The 15,631-nt window shown below is 48.1% G+C and overlaps 2 protein-coding genes across 7 annotated transcripts; one reads left to right on the top strand and one right to left on the bottom strand.

Moving 5' to 3' along the window:
* Positions 1–1,018: 1,018 nt before the first annotated feature.
* Positions 1,019–11,773, top strand: tjap1 (tight junction associated protein 1 (peripheral)). Of its 6 annotated transcripts, XM_049735268.1 has the most exons (11): positions 1,019–1,162; positions 1,285–1,615; positions 1,682–1,894; positions 5,550–5,578; positions 6,745–6,906; positions 7,341–7,407; positions 8,154–8,183; positions 8,339–8,446; positions 8,717–8,800; positions 9,718–10,338; positions 10,487–11,773. In XM_049735268.1, exons 1-11 carry the CDS (start codon positions 1,104–1,106, stop codon positions 10,934–10,936), a joined length of 2,154 nt encoding a protein of 717 aa, XP_049591225.1. In that variant the 5' UTR covers positions 1,019–1,103; the 3' UTR covers positions 10,937–11,773. The 6 variants fall into 6 exon arrangements, with proteins under 6 accessions (XP_049591225.1, XP_049591224.1, XP_049591222.1 ...); XM_049735267.1 differs by having other exon boundaries at positions 1,285–1,831; XM_049735265.1 differs by having other exon boundaries at positions 1,285–1,894.
* Positions 11,774–11,790: 17 nt separating this feature from the next.
* On the bottom strand, positions 11,791–14,508 carry dnph1 (2'-deoxynucleoside 5'-phosphate N-hydrolase 1). Its single transcript, XM_049735305.2, is given in 6 exon segments — positions 11,791–12,046; positions 12,049–12,072; positions 12,175–12,274; positions 12,277–12,308; positions 12,401–12,463; positions 14,106–14,508. Coding segments are annotated over 6 exon segments (432 nt in total). The 5' UTR covers positions 14,239–14,508; the 3' UTR covers positions 11,791–11,966.
* Positions 14,509–15,631: the final 1,123 nt, after the last annotated feature.

Genomic DNA, 15,631 nt, shown 5'->3' with positions numbered 1-15,631 from the left:
CGTAATTCTTAATCAATAGCATACGGAATGGAGAGGCTTTTGTGCGTTTTAGGGTGGTGATGGCTTTTGGGAAGAAATTGTCCCTGAATCTGTTTGTCCTGGATTTGATGCACCTGTAACGTCTGCCAGAAAGCAGAAAGCAAAAAGCGGCTGTGGGCAGGATGAGTGCTGTCTGATGATGGACTGCGCTCTGCTGTTAGAGGGGAAGGATCATCCCATGATTTTCTTGACCACTCTCTGGAGCTTCTTGCGCTTTGCCTCAGTGCAGTGGTATTCGATGCTCTTGATAGAGGATGGGTTAGCAGCAGTTTGCGGTTGATGGACATGTGTGCTCCGCTGTTAACTTGTCTTGTCATTCTTAGGGCTGGCGGCAGGCAGGTCACAATGATGCTTTCGAGGCGCCTCTCTGGGCACTTAAGGTCGCACATGAAAAGAAAACGGGTGGTGCAAGAAAGATAACAGAACCTGAAGCCGCAATAAAAGAGCCAGTGCTCAAGTCACGACCAGTGCACACTTCTGTACTCTGCTTGTGCTACTAATGCGCGCAGTTGTCCTCTCGTTGTTCACTCGTAGACCACATGATCAATTGAGCGCGCTTGTAGCACACGAAAACACGCTCCGGCCAGGCGGCCTGCGCCTTTTCTCCCCCATTCTAAGCGAGGGACACAAAAAGTGGCAGCGTATGTGCCAAGCATGAGATTGAACTTTATTTTGCATGTCAAAGCGCAAGGTGGTTTGGAATGGGAGTCAGCATTTGCCGAAGCTAATCTTTCTGATCAATGTGGCTCCACTTCCTGTTCTGGAAACTGGCTGAGATCAATGTGCAGCCTGAGGCGCGCACGCGCACAGGCACATCAGACGCTGATAAGCTGTGACAAGATTCGACCCGGAGCGCAAACGAGCGAGTAAACTCGGTTGCTTGCATTTGAGGCGGGCGAGCGGCGGCCAGTCACGCTGGTACTTTGCGGACACTTGCCATACTTTCTTTTGACGCGTCTTTTCTGACATCGCCTACAGGAAAGGACCCAGGCCCAGGATGACCAGCGCGGCGCCGTCCAGGAAGCCGTACCGCAAAGCTCCGCCGCAGCATCGCGAAGTGCGGCATGCCGCCGCGCCCATGCCCACGCCGGCCCCTCAGACACAAGCGCCGGATGGCAGCCAGGTAAAGCAACAAACCCTCAACACACCTCCGCCTCCCCTTCAGCCACTTGCCACGGGCTATAAATGGCAGCGTCGCGTCACTCAGGCTCGGTCCAAAAGCAACTCCGTGTCCGGACTGTCCAGCTTGGAATTTGCCATCGACGACCCGCCGAGAGAGTCTTTCCGTGCTCGCTGGCGGCAAGACTGCCGCCGGGGTGCCGTCGTGGAGCGACAGGACCAAAGAAGAGCTGCCGTTGCCCCCAAGGGCATATTGAAGAAAGCGGAATCCCCAGCCGTGGCACGCACCTGCCACATCATCAGGAAGTCCACGGCGGCGGAGCTGTTGGACGCTGGCGCAAAGTGGGGCGCCCGCTATCTGCCCACACCCTCTCTGGACAGGGATCAGTCTGTGCGCAGCTCCTCCGGCTCGCTCTCACCGCGCTTGGCGTGGAGGATGCGGCTCCTGGAAGAGAAGGTCCGCTTTTCCACCTTTCTGGATGAAATCACCTGTCGCGTCATAACCCCCACCCACCTCACACAGCTGGGCAGGAAGGCTTCTCATCAAAGGACTGGCCCCCGCCCCGGCGAGAAGTGCTTGCCCGACGGCGCATGCGCCGAGCGCAGGCGGCGTTGGGACACGTGGTCGGCGGTGCTCAAACGCGTCGAGAGGGCAGGGCATGTAAAGTCCAAGGTAAATCAAGGAAACACAGGTGGACGTCCTCGAGCAAAACAGGATGTTGTGTCACACGTGAAGGTAGGTAGGGGTTAGGGTTACCAGCTTTAAGTACAGAGACATGTCATCCCTTGTTCTCGTCCCCAAATTCAAGCCGTTGTCCCCCCCCGTCCCAACGACAGAGCAGCCCAAGCAGCAAGAACTGTCACTTGGCGTTTTCCAACTTTTCTGTGGGTGGGGATCGGAGCGCCAAGGTCCCCACCTTTGGCTGCTGCCCAACTCACAGAACCTGAGCCCACAGCTGGTATCCTTTCGGGCTGGGCCTGGCCGGGCCCCGTGGGTGCAGGCCTACCTGCCAGGCGCTCGCCAACAAGCCCCACCTCCAGGCCTGGCTCCGAGGGGGTGGGGTAAGGTTAGACCAGGTATGGGCAAACTGCGGCCCGCGGGCCACATCCGGCCCACGGGACCGTTTAATCCGGCCCGCCAACCCTAAATAAATTGTATTATTAAACTTTTTTTTTTCGGTAATTTTGCCTGCAATGACTGCGTTTCCCCAGTAGATGGGGAACCACTCGCCTGCGCATTTACTACCGGAAGCCGTGTCAGAAAGCTCGGTGCACACTCACAAGTGCGTGTACGTACTCGGTAGTACGGAAATGGCACACTCGCGCTCTATTTGTATCAGTGCCGAATTTAGAGCATGGGCTGTGACGACAGCATTTTTGTAATTTGCGCGCCGAGCTATCGGATACAGTTTTACGCTAAAGCCACCCACAAACCTTCCCCTGGAATCCTTCCATTAAAATGAGTCGCCCAAGGAAAAGCAAGGTGGACACTGAGTGCCGAGTTTTTAAAAAGAGTGGCCAATTTGGCTCGACGTACGCGACGTTCAGCCACATGAACATCAACCCGTCACAGATCTAGGTAAACGGACCAACACCTCGGATCTCTCCTAAGAATTACCACAACAACTTTTACTCCAGACTGACACACTAGCAAAAAAAGGGAGACCAACAACACTGTTCCCACTGAAAATGAAGGGGAGGCTTTCAAGTTTGTTGTAAAAAAATGCATTTTGAATATGATCTGTACAAATAGCAGGGATTGAAACTAGCGACCATTCTCATTTTCAAACAATGCAGGATGCTCAAGGACATTGATGCACCACCTGTTTGTGACTAATCTTAACCTGTAAAGTTCTTAAGGCTTACTTTAAGGAAGTGTTTCCCGTTTCCTCACCTCTGTTACCAGGTGTTTGTGAGTTAAAACTCTGCTCTGATTTTCAGATACCCCTCACCGTGTTGCCGCTTTGATTACTTTATTTGGATGTATGCTTTCACCGATTCTTCAAGATGATATACTTGGTCAGAATGTTTGCCGTTTGATGTGATCTCATAAGATAAACATCTCTCATTAATCTGACCTGCAGGCACTGAAGTGATGGAGACTGTTATTCATAATAACAGTGTCGTATTTTATGAGAATCACTGATAGCAGTTTTTTAGGGATTTTTTTTTTTTTTAATGCTGTTAATAAATGCATTTGTTTTCAAAAAACTTTTTGGGAATATCCACGCTTTACTACCTACTGAAGGCCAAAACCTTTTATGCAATGACCTTTACAGGTCGTTTATATTACTTCACACAAACACTACATCCATCTGGTCCTGGTTCGGCCCCCCGGTCAAAATTTAGAACCCAATTCGGCCCGCAAGTCAAAAAGTTTGCCCACCCCTGGGTTAGACAGACAACTGAGCTCCAAGGATTATTTGGAAACGCAGAGGGGAATTTTTCATTATAGCTCTAAAATTACCTTTTCAAATCAAAAATCTACTTTTTTCAGTCATTCATTCGTTTTCCAAGCAAATGAGTATCAAAAGAAGCGTGTGAACTTGAAGAACTAAATACCGTATTTTTCGGACTATAAATCGCTCCGGCGTACAAGTCGCGCCAGCCATAAATTGCAATATACTGAAGAGAAAAACATACATACTATATAAGTTGCACCGGAGTACAAGTCACATTTTTGGGGGGACTTTATGGTATGCTAACGTTGCATAAACAAACGAAAAACTGAGAACATCCCTGATGTAACATATTAAGAGTTATTCAAACAACTATATTATAAATTGATTGATTGAAACCTTTATTGTCACCTCTGGGGAAAATCAGTTGTCAGTTGTCAAACAGCTCATGATGTTTAAAAAGAGGAAGACCAACAGAAAAACAGAACAACAAAATTGACAATGCAAAATCAACACACTGCTGGTCCAATAAATATGCAGTGCAAGCTGGAAGTTTGTGAAAGTGCATCATGTGTAAATAAAAGTAAAAGTCCCAAGTCAGTTTATCGAACCATCCGTATCACTCCAAATCATCAAATTCATCAAAATCTTCGTCCTTTGTGTCACTTATAAAAAACGCCGCTGCTGACTCCAGCAGTACATGCGGCGCTGATGTCAGACTCGACAGTTGCAGTTCCATTTATTCCACAGGCCTATATATCCATCCATCCATCCATCCATCCATTCATCCATCCTCTGTACCGCTTGTCCCCACGGGCATCGCGGGCGTGGTGAAGCCTATCCCAGCAGTCATCGGGCAGTAGGCGGGGGACACCCTGAACTGGTTGTCAGCCAATCTTAGGGCACACAGAGACAAACAACCATTCGCTCTCGCTCTCACACCTAGGGACAATTTGGAGTGCTCAATCGGCCTACCAAGCTTGTTTTTGGCATGTGGGAGGAAACCGGAATGCCCGGAGAAAACCCACGCGGGCCCAGTGAGAACATGCAAACTCCACACAGGGAGGGCCGAAGGTGGAATCGAACCCGCACCCTCCTAACTGTAATGCGGTCGTGCTAACCAGTGCGTTACCGAGCCGCCCCCTATATAACTATACGAACTATATATCAAATAATGATAACATAAACAACAATTTTATCAAACCATCCGTGTCACTCCAAATCATTAAGTCCATCGAAATCTTCGTTCTCTGTGTCACTTAAAAAAAACAAAACGCCGCTGCTGACTCCGGAAGTACATGCGGCGTTGGCATCGGACTCATCGTCAGTTGCGGTTCCAATTATTCCACAGACCTATATAACTATACATCAAATGACTATAACATAAATAATAATTTTATCGAATCATCCGCGTCACTCCAAATCATTAAATCCATTGAAATCTTTGTCCTCCGTGTCACTTGTAAACAACGCCGCTACTGACTCCGGAAGTACATGCGGCGCTGAGGTCAGACTCATTTTCAGTGACGGCTCCAATTATTCCACAGACCTAGTGCGGTCTCATATGGTTTAAAGTGAAAAAATCGTTAAGTGATCAACTATAATATAGTAAGTAATGATCAAGTAATATGTGTTAATAATTTCACATATAAGTCGCTCCTGATTATAAGCCGCTGAACACGGAAAAAAATTGCGACTTATAGTCCGGAAAATACGGTACATGTTAACATTCTCCTTCAGTTTTTCATTCCTCCTAGAAAGTGACTATAAGCTGTCGCTGGTGAGGTCCTTTTTCCAACTTTGGGCTTTTCATGTTGTCCTTGGGGCTGGCTCCTCATTTTGATGTTAAGGACAGTGCATGTTAATAGAGCGAAATGTGTTAGCGGTGTCTCATTTGTCTTGCTAACTCCCCTCGTCTCCTCCTGTTGCGATTTTCAGCATGATGTTCATCTGATTGATTCTGCGGTCTTTTTTGTCTGTGTTGTCTTTCAGGATCTTTTGTCGGACTCGAACCGGATCAGGTGAGATGACCTTGCGATTCTGCTCGTTGATGTCACCTCGCCTTCATCGCGCAGATAAGTTTAATCCTAAACTGCCTCTTGTGACTGGGCCTTACACAGAGGACCCAAAAGGAAGCCTAACGGCAACGCCTTGACATTTGAAAGCCACCACAGCGCTGATCACTAGCACATCATGTGCAAGGACGCAATCCTGCTCCCACTCCAAATCCCTGAGAATGACACGCACCCGTGCATAGAAGCCCCTTGCCCCTGCCACCCTCTGCTTGGCTGCGGTCATTTATAATTAGAGTGAATATTCGTAATGAGTAAAGATCCCAAACACGCCAATCAAGTGTTCTGCCTTTCAAGTCAGGTTCCCAATGAGCTCCTTTCTCCTCGTACCTATGATGAAGGTCCTTCCAAAATATATGCCTTGCACATTTTGTTCCTCTATTTCTTCTTCTACAATGGTCCCTCTACTTAGAACACCTATAATTACGAACCTTTTGAGATATGAACCGGAGCTTCGCGATTTTTCTGTATCTACTTACAAACCAATTTTCGACTTCTGAACTGAAGCAATAAGTTATTAGCCAGACTTTTTCTGTGTCTTCTCTGGGGTACTTTTTAGCAAGTGTAGAAAATATTGCCTAAGCAGAGTTAGGAAGTCAAGAATAAAGTGACATTTAGTTTTTGTTATAAAGGTTTGAAAAAGCAAAAACAAAATTGTTCTTTTGGTTTTCTGTGTATTTTACAAAGAGTATTAGGGCAAAAAGTGTGACTTTTTGGATAGTCCGGCACGTATTATTTGCTTTTACATTGATTCCTATTGGAAGCATTGCTTCTGCTTACAAACGTTTCTACTCACAAACCTGATCGCAGAACCAATTGAGTTCCTAAGTAGAGGTACCACTGTACTTGGAAATATTAAGTTACTTGAAAGGCAGGGATTTGGTTGGATGTTTCTTTTCGAACCTTCAGGGACCGTCGGGGTACTGTAAACCTCTTGACGACATTAAGAGCTCATTTCCGCTCATGACTGAGTGAGGAGTCAGAAGTACAGCTGCTGTTTTCAAATGCGGCAAGTCAGACGTGGACAAGTAGAGTCAAGACAGCCGAAAGGAGCCTGCGGCCGATTTATACAGGATTGCTTGCCGCCTCCACAATGATGATTTGTTGTCGGGCAGAATCCTTCAGCAGCAGAATGAGGACCTCCGCCGAAGCCTGTCTCTCTCCGCCCACAAGCTGGAGGCTGCGGAGGCGGAGTTTGACGGGAGCCGCCATTACATGGAGGCGGAGCTAAGCCGCAGCAGAGATGACCTTGACAAGATGAGGGACAAGTTTCGCCGGTGAGGCCTTTTGTTTGTTTGCATTGACCGCCAAGTAAAAACTTTCGCCGCTCGCCATAGCTGAAAATGCCTCATCTAGATCACTTTTCTGTGAGGCCTCCTCTGCACTTCAACGCTATTATTGGAGCAGCAATTTGCTTCTGAAAACAAAGAAATCGCAAATGTCAAATAGACTGCAAACTCGAGTTGTGCGCGTGTCTATATTCTGTTTCCTTTCAACACAAATGAGACCGTCTTGAGAGGGAACAAAGCGCTGTTTGTATTCCAATGGTCCGGCACGCCTGTTTGCGCTGCAGTCCGATTTGTACTTGTGTGTGTTAGCACAGCCGGCATGCAGTTGTCACGGCAACCCTGGCTTTCTTTTGGGGAGGGAAAGCGTGAGTCCTGGCGGTTGGACTGACAGCACAATGGTCTTTTTTTTCCCCCCTCCGCAGACTGCAAAACAGCTACACGGCGTCTCAGAGGGCCAATCAGGACTTGGAAGAGAAGCTTCATGCTCTGGTAACCATTTCAGCCCGGAGCATCTCAAAATGGTCCCTCATTCGTTTGTCTTATGATGTGGCAGCCTTCACTCGAGAAGAATTGTTTGTTGACGTTACTTCAGATGGCATTAATTGACTTGGTCTACCCATGTTGTGGCCCTCTCCGTCCGTCTCCGTAGCAACAGCCACCATCGTACTACGCGACCAGAGTTGAGAACATTTTGGGTTCCCAATGCAAAAGATGGCAAGTGAGCATGGCGAGCAAAAGGAGCTGAACTGTGCTAGAGCAGCCCCAGAAATTGTCGGCTCTTTGCCACCGTGGCCCCCGACACCTTTTAGAAAACCGACCGAGAAACGCTCTATCCTCCACTTGTCAAAAATTGTTGACAACTACAGTTAACCAAGTGACTCACGGAGGCCCGTTCGTGCCGTTCGATACGCTTCTCTCGTACGTGAAAGATGACAAGGGCGCGTACGTGAAAGATGATGAGTGCGCCGCTGCCCAAAAAAAAAGCTTGACTTCCTCAGCGGCACCATCAGTTTGGTCGCATGCCAACATTGGGCGCGGGCCAATTGCGGCATTGAGCGATATTGCTGAAGAAAAAGAAAAGTTCGTTACGAAATGTTTCGATGGTAGGCTGTCATTTTCTGAGATGATTGCACTGATTGACCAATCAGGTTGCAATTTGTGTCAGAAACACGACAATCCTTTTTACCACCCGCCTTTCATGCTGCTCCGAATGGAATTGTGGTCATCTTCATCAGGCTGCCGTCGGTCAGACCTGGGTCCATGCAGTTGGGTTTATTTTCGTCATCTAAGCCTTCCTTTTCTCTTCCTCATTGTGACCCTCTTGATGTTTGTAGCTCTCCTCCTTATCCACCCTTCCTCATTTGCAAATGTCTCTCTTGATGGGCCGCTGCCTAACGCGCTGCCCTTGCCCGTCCCGCAGCTGCGGACGCTGGAGCGAGACAAGAAGACGATGGATGGCGAGATGGTGGAGCTCACCAACAAGCTGCTAGAGGCCAAGAACACCATTGACCGTCTAGAGGAGCTCAACGTGAGTGAGCCTGTGTGCGTTTGTTCAAAAGTGATTTCGTCCATTTCCAGCTCTGGAATCTGAAGTCGTTCTCAACCATTATTGAATCCAATCAGCAACCAGCGATACTAATTTTGGCTTGATGCCATCGCCAGCCAGCCAGTTTTGCCCTTCTCTATTTTTTAGGCTTTCGACTCGATATTATTTGCACGTTGACTCAGCGTTAGCATGGCAAGGTCACCCTCCAAGGTCACCTCAAGCAGCTGGTATCTTTGTGTGTGTGTGCATCAGGAACGTTACCGGCTGGACTGCAACCTTGCCGTGCAGCTGCTCAAATGCAACAAGTCACATTTCAGGAACCACAAGTTTGCTGATGTAAGTAGTTTGACGTGTCTGCATTAGTGCGCAGTGGTACCTTGACTTAGGAGTTTCACAAGACGCCCACACGCGTTTTGGGTAGGGAATGGGGGCATGGCCGAGTGTGTGACGTCGGGAGCTCCCACTGCAATAGGACCATTTGGTATGTCCCTAGGGGCAGGTCGCTCGCTGGGTTGTTTAGAGCGCTCTCCTTGCCTGTGCAAGGGCAGCGCAGCCTCATTTGCTGCAGTTTTGTCCCACTTTACGGAATCTTGCGCTTCATATGAACTAGAACTCACAGAATGTAGCAAGCAAATTAACTCCAAAAGCTGCAAACTGGGGCACTTAAAGGGCTAGAGACGTCCCTTTTTTTTTTTTTTCAATTAGAACGGAATTTGATAGAATGTATAAAGTGAACACATTTGCCGCATTGGAAATTAAAAATGGACACCGATTACTAAGAATAAAGCTGAAATGAAATGCCAGTTTATCGATCGGGTCCCGCACGAAGCCAAACTGGCGGCGCCATTACTGTGACGTCACAAGTTGTACATCTGGATGTCAACAAACCCAAACAACATGGCAGATGACAGCGACAGCTCCGTTTCTAGCGGCAATATTAGCATCATTTTATCCGATTCAGAAACCTCTTATGACGCAGAATATGATGAATCTAGCAGTTCACTTGGGCTGAGCTGAGCACATTTTCTGAATTGCTCCCCTCCCGTCACTCTGGTTAGGTTGGCATAGTAAAAAGTGCTCTTGGGGGCTTTAGAGTGCCGAGTTGATCTCGGCACTCGGGAGGGAGGGAGGGAGGGAGGGAGGGAGGGAGGGAGGGAGGGAGAGGGAGGGGGGGTGGGGCGGAGAGGGAGAGGGAGGGAGGGGGGGTGGGGCGGAGAGGGTGCACGAGGCCTCACCGCTTTGCTGTGGCACAGCTGCCGTGCGAACTTCAGGACATGTTGAAAAAACACATGAAGAGCAGCAGCCTGCCCGAGCCGAGCCTCAGCCCCTGCGGCCAGGACCCGGACACGTTGAGTCTCACACCTTCCGACGTGGTTCCCACTTCGGTGATCGCTCGCGTCCTGGAAAAACCTGAACCGCTGCTCCTCAACTCGGCGCAGTCCAGCAGCCGCGGCTGGCCCACTGCCGAGGACGTCTTTGTGCATGTGGACATGACGGCGGAAGGACCAGGCACCGAAAACGACACTGTGCTCGACGGTTCGTGCCAAAGCGTGCTGGACGCGGGCCAGGAGGCAGGCGCCGCACCCTCTTTCGACAAGCTGAATCCGTACCCACCACCGCCGCCGCCCAACCCGCTTTACCCCGGGCGGAAGGTCATCGAGTTCTCCTCAGACGACAAGGTGAAGATTCCCAAGAACAGTCCGCTTCCCAACTGCACGTACGCCACGCGCCAGGCCATTTCACTCAGCCTGCACAGCGAGCAGCCTTTGGTGCCCCCCAGCCCCGCACCCTCGCGCAGCGAACCGCAGCATCACGGCGCCATCGCTGCTGACACAACCTCCAGCCAGTCCAGCCCCTTCAGCAGCCCGCCACAGGTCAGTGCACACCAAACATATGTAGACCACAATAAAATGTTGATACAGATACCACTTGGGTTGAATGGAAATGAGACTAAAATCGAAAAATTGTCACGCCCACATATGTGTGTATACAACCCCCCCTTGAACTCACACACCTCCGCAGGCGCCGAGCGTGGGGGCCAGCTCTGCCAGTTCTTCCGAGGACCTTCTGGCCAACTGGCAACGGATGTTTGTGGACAAGATGGCACCCTCAGCAATGGTGGGTGGGGGCTCCTCCAGGGTGGCTTACTCGGACGGCGAGGAAGGCTCGACTGCAAGCCACGCCTCCAGCCTCGACACGGACACGGATGCTGAGCCCCGTTCCTACACCAGGGGTCCGTACACCGGCAGCGAGCGACTCCTCATGGATACGGACCAAGACGGAGTGGCCCCGGGCGCCCAACGGGATCAGGATAATGATGGCGAGGAGCCGGACGGCCTAGCACGGGACTTGTCCGTCATTTCACCGCGGCTCTTGGACTTTGAGCCCGCCTTTGCGGCAGCTGTGCTTCCACGGCCTCACCGGAGCCCCAAAAGGATGGGGGTGCACCACCTACACAGACAACAACAGTAACACACAAGACCATGGGGGCACACCCACACATTCAGGAAACAGCCATACTCATTGTCTGCGTGCGTGCGGAAGAAAAGCGAAACGCGATCGTCTCGGTGCCTCAGTAACGTGTGTGAAGGAACGTTCACTTCCTTCTTCTGTGTCAGCCGTTGAAGCCAAAGCAATGCCAACCAACACGTTAGTGCTGATTGTTTTCTTGCACATGGTTGTCGGCTAACACGTTTTGTTTTGCTTGTTACTTTTGTGAGGCCGCTGAATGTGACTAAGCGTTGGCTCGGACCAGATGTCTGTCTGAAAAGAAGAGCTTAGTTGCTATGCAGGTGGGTCTTAATTGGGCCCCGTCTAAATTGATTGCAACGTTTTAACAACTTGAATGACTGCGCAACTCGTCCTCTGCTTTGCTTTCATCCCTGTGGCAGTTTGTTCTCCTTGACTTTGTTGTTGACCCTTTCTCTTCAGCCATGATGATGATGAAAGGCTCTGCTCATTCTATTTAACTTGAGAAGGAGGAGAAATTTCTTTTGCGCTTGCTTGGTGGGTCTCAGGTGACGCGAGAAGGGCCTTTCATTGTTGGTGAATTTTCACACATTGATGCGTCACGAGACTTTTGCAGCACTAACGAAGGAAGATATGAACAGTTTTGGTTTGTGTGCTCGGCACGCTCAGTGTTCAGACAAAACGCCAGCCACTCGGAACACTGCCGACTCGTCAACCGGCGCTGGCGCAGTCTGTGACCTTTGAGCCCAATCAAGTACCTCAAGGTTCCATGAACTCCAATGAGTTGTAAATTGATGGAAATTCTCAAACTAATTCAAATAAAGGCCTAACTGACTCCAATTACACTGTGTAGGCAGTTGCTGATAAGAATGATGAGGATGACCATTTTATTGTATGCATTGTGGAACCAGTCACAGTGTATACAGCACACGTGTGGAAAAACATCAAAAGCTATAGGTCAGAGCGCTATGTACTTGCACAATCTATTGGACGGACGCCCTCAGTATTTACACGTGCGAGCAGGAAAATTGTTTCAATGAGGATTTGTCTTGAAGTGCTCCAGGACATCGTCCACATCATCTTCGCCGGAATAGTCCATAATCAACATCCGCTTGCTCCTCGGATCATGGCCGACAACTCTGTGACAGGAACGGAGTCAAATCAAATTTATCTAGATAGCTGTGCCTTTTTGCGGTGTTTCTTGCTCATACTTGCAACGAGACAATAAGTCAAGCACTCACTGCATCCTCATGATGATCGGAAGAGAGACAAAGTATTCTTCTTCTTCAGGTAGGCGTGGGCTACGAACTGGGCCACGCCTACCTGAAGAAGAATACTTTGCCCAGCGACGGCTGTGTCACCTCGGCGACCACCGCTGTCACACCACGTCGTCAAAAAAGCAAAACACATTGACGTCAGGTCAGTTACGATTATTGCAGAGGGACCGAGAAGGACGGTGATTCCCACCGTCAGCTTGTCGGAGCCAGTCCAAGTCTCGATCGTGAATGAATCCATCGTCCAACCCCTCTCCTGGAAACACTCATGGAGAGAGCGCACACGTTTGACCGCAGCTGGTACTGGCTGCGGCCAAACGAGAGAGGATTGACAAAAGCTGGTCGTTGCGTGGTGCCAAATATTTGTTCGGCCGACATAACTGCCTGAAATCCGCTGGCAACCAATTCAGAGTGTCCCCTGCCTACTGCCCGTAGTCAGCTGGGATCGGCTCCAGCGCACCCGCGACACATTTCACTGACGTACAACTACAAGTTACCGCGGGAGGAACCAGCAGCGTAGCAGAGCCGAGCTTTCTGGACTGGAATTGGCAACCAGCAATGTCTGGTACGTTTTCCATGGTTACGTTAACTTGCTCGGTCGGTCTTGATTTGTTGTGTTGGACTCAGTTAAGAAGAGTTTCAGATCCAGGCATTGTTTTGTCTTTCTGGTAGCAAAATAGCTGGGGGAGGAGCCCCAGCAGGCTCCACTTACAGTCAAACCTCTACATACGAATTGAATTCGTTCCGGGACCTACTTTGTATTTTCAAATAGTTGTATGTTGGATTAAATATTCCCATAAGAATACACTTTAATTTGTTTAATTTATTCCACACACACAAAAAAAAAACAATGATAACTCCTTAATAAACGCTACAGATAATTATATATTACAAAGGGGACTTTCTTTATTGTGATCATCATTAATCCATTTTTATTATTCAAATATTTTCAAAGCAACCTAATTTTTGTATTTATATTTGGGTTAAAAATGACAATGAAAAATAATTAAATGCTGACACTATGGCAATGTAAGAAGTGTTCATTTAAGAAAAAGCAAAACACGTTTTGTGATGAAATCATTAACGACAATGATGGGGGGATACTGATACGTGTGTTTTTCATGTTTTTATTGAAAACAAACTGGTACTGTCTGCCGTACGGCATCGGTTTCCAAATTTGGGTTGCTGAAGAAGAGGACACCTTCTCATATTTATAAGGACGTTTCGAGGACGCCTTGCACGTTAGGCACTCAGCTTCATATGCATCACGACCCTGGCGAAAACATGCAATTTTTTTTTTTTTTTTTATTCCTCTGTAAAGGTGCATTTTCGTGTCGGCGTTGTTTGCATACACTCGCTGGCATGCACTCGCCTACTTCCTCATACGCACACACGCACACACACACCAGCAAGGTGAGTCGATTTTAAGAGAAGGGCGTGACTTATTTGCGAACGATTAAGAGAAACCTGGAATAGAGTAAAATGGAACGGAGTGGCAATTCTATTGACAATGTACTGTGCATGTGAGGCAGACGAACAAAATCCCGGACAGTTTTTTAAATACCCCCGGACAGATTTTTGGGGCTAGAAAATAGGACATGTCCGGGGAAAAGAGGACGCCTGGTCACCCTAGGTAACTACTTTGGCACAACAATTTATTGTTAACTGTTCTGATTGCTCATTCCCCAAAGTGAGGAATTCTGGGCCTGCCGTCAATCGACTACCGTGATGGCAGTAGGAACACAACCCGAGTGCGCATTGATTTACTCGGACCGTTTGGAAACCCGGGAGGGGCAGATGAATGAATGGCAGAGGGGCGCATTCGGCGTCTCACTATATTGCACGAGGGAATTTCTTAACGTGACCTTTGGGTAAAAACTGGAAATGTGACTTCTGACCTGTATGGCTCAGATCGCTGTCGCCCACGTGCTCAGTCATAACCTCCCCGAACTTTCCGAGTGTCTTGATGTGTTCGTACAGGCGTGCGTCGTCCCTTCCGCCGCGAATACTTGCACAGAAATAAATCTTCATCGTTCCATCTGGCTTCGGAACTCGTGGGAGACTCTAAAGACGGCGTATCCCCCAAGATAATAGTTGAAAAAGAGAACGTGCTTCTAGAGATTGAGAATCCGTGGTAGTGATGTGCATTCCAGGTCTTTTAAGTGAAGTGAATCTTTAGAATCTGTTCACTCAAAAGATTCGTTCAAAAGAATCGTTAACCGAATCGTTACCACACCTCCCCACACTGATACATTGGCAAGGGTCTCTCACCGTAATCTTTATTTTATAACACTTATAGTAGTATTTAAATAACGTGTATGCATATATACGCTTACATATTGTTATCCAATATCTCTACTGCAACTTTACATTAGATTGCTGGTTTGAAATTTACTATTATTATTATTATTATTATTTTTTTTTTAATAAACATTTATGTTAAAACTTGTCTGGTGTTTTATTCCTCGTTTTTATATTTGCCAACTAAAACATAAAAATCAGACATTTGGTTAACTGCTTTATATGTTTTGCGTTGTTTAAAGGTGTCCCCTTAAATAACAAAATGTCGGCATTATGGGTTTTTTCCAACCTTTTATTCAAACACAAACACATTCGGTATAATAACACCATCAACTACAAGCCAACAAATACAAAATTAAAACATCAATGTCGGCATAACTACAAGCCAACAAATACAAAATTAAAACATCAATGTCGGCATAACGTGTGTCGGCTGGCATAGCAGCAATGCTGTCTGTCACTCATTCGTGAATCTGCACGAACGGCCAATCAGCAGCGAGCGATAGACGGAGGCGGGACTTTACGGCCCAGTGACGTAACTTCCCGTTCACGAACGAGTCGTGAATTTATTATTATTTTAATAAACATTTATGTTAAAACTTCTCTAGTGTTTTATTCCTTGTTTTTATATTTGCCCATTAAAACATAAAAATCAGACATTTGGTTTACTGCTTTATATGACAATATGCATATATGTATTTTACGTTGTTATATGGGCTGGTGTCCCCTTAAATAACAACGAACGACTCAGTGACGCAACTTCCCGTTCACGACCGGGTGAGAGACTGTTGCCAACGGATCAGTGTGTAGGTGTTGTATCATAGAAAGAAATGTGTGAATTACCCGACCCCTAACCCTAACTGTAATTACTCCTCTGCTCTGCCAATCGCGGTCTGCTGCAAGCCTCCCTTTTTTGTGCGACCTTGACAGAGACAAATGCCACCACCGAACATCTCAACAATCGCACTGGGCCCGTACGGCCATTGGGTGCGATCTCAACATCCCAGCACATCCTGGGAATTTTGCCTCCGGTGGCTTGGTGGCGCACGTCTCTTGTCGCAAACAGTGTTCAATCGTATCTGTGCTTCTGCCCCACTCATACCGCTAAAATGTATCTGTCGCC

The sequence above is a fragment of the Syngnathus scovelli genome, chromosome 12 (genome assembly GCF_024217435.2).
Source record: "Syngnathus scovelli strain Florida chromosome 12, RoL_Ssco_1.2, whole genome shotgun sequence".
Lineage (NCBI taxonomy): Eukaryota > Metazoa > Chordata > Actinopteri > Syngnathiformes > Syngnathidae > Syngnathus > Syngnathus scovelli.
Note: the sequence above shows the minus strand (reverse complement) of the source record. Positions and strands in the feature narration are given on the sequence as shown.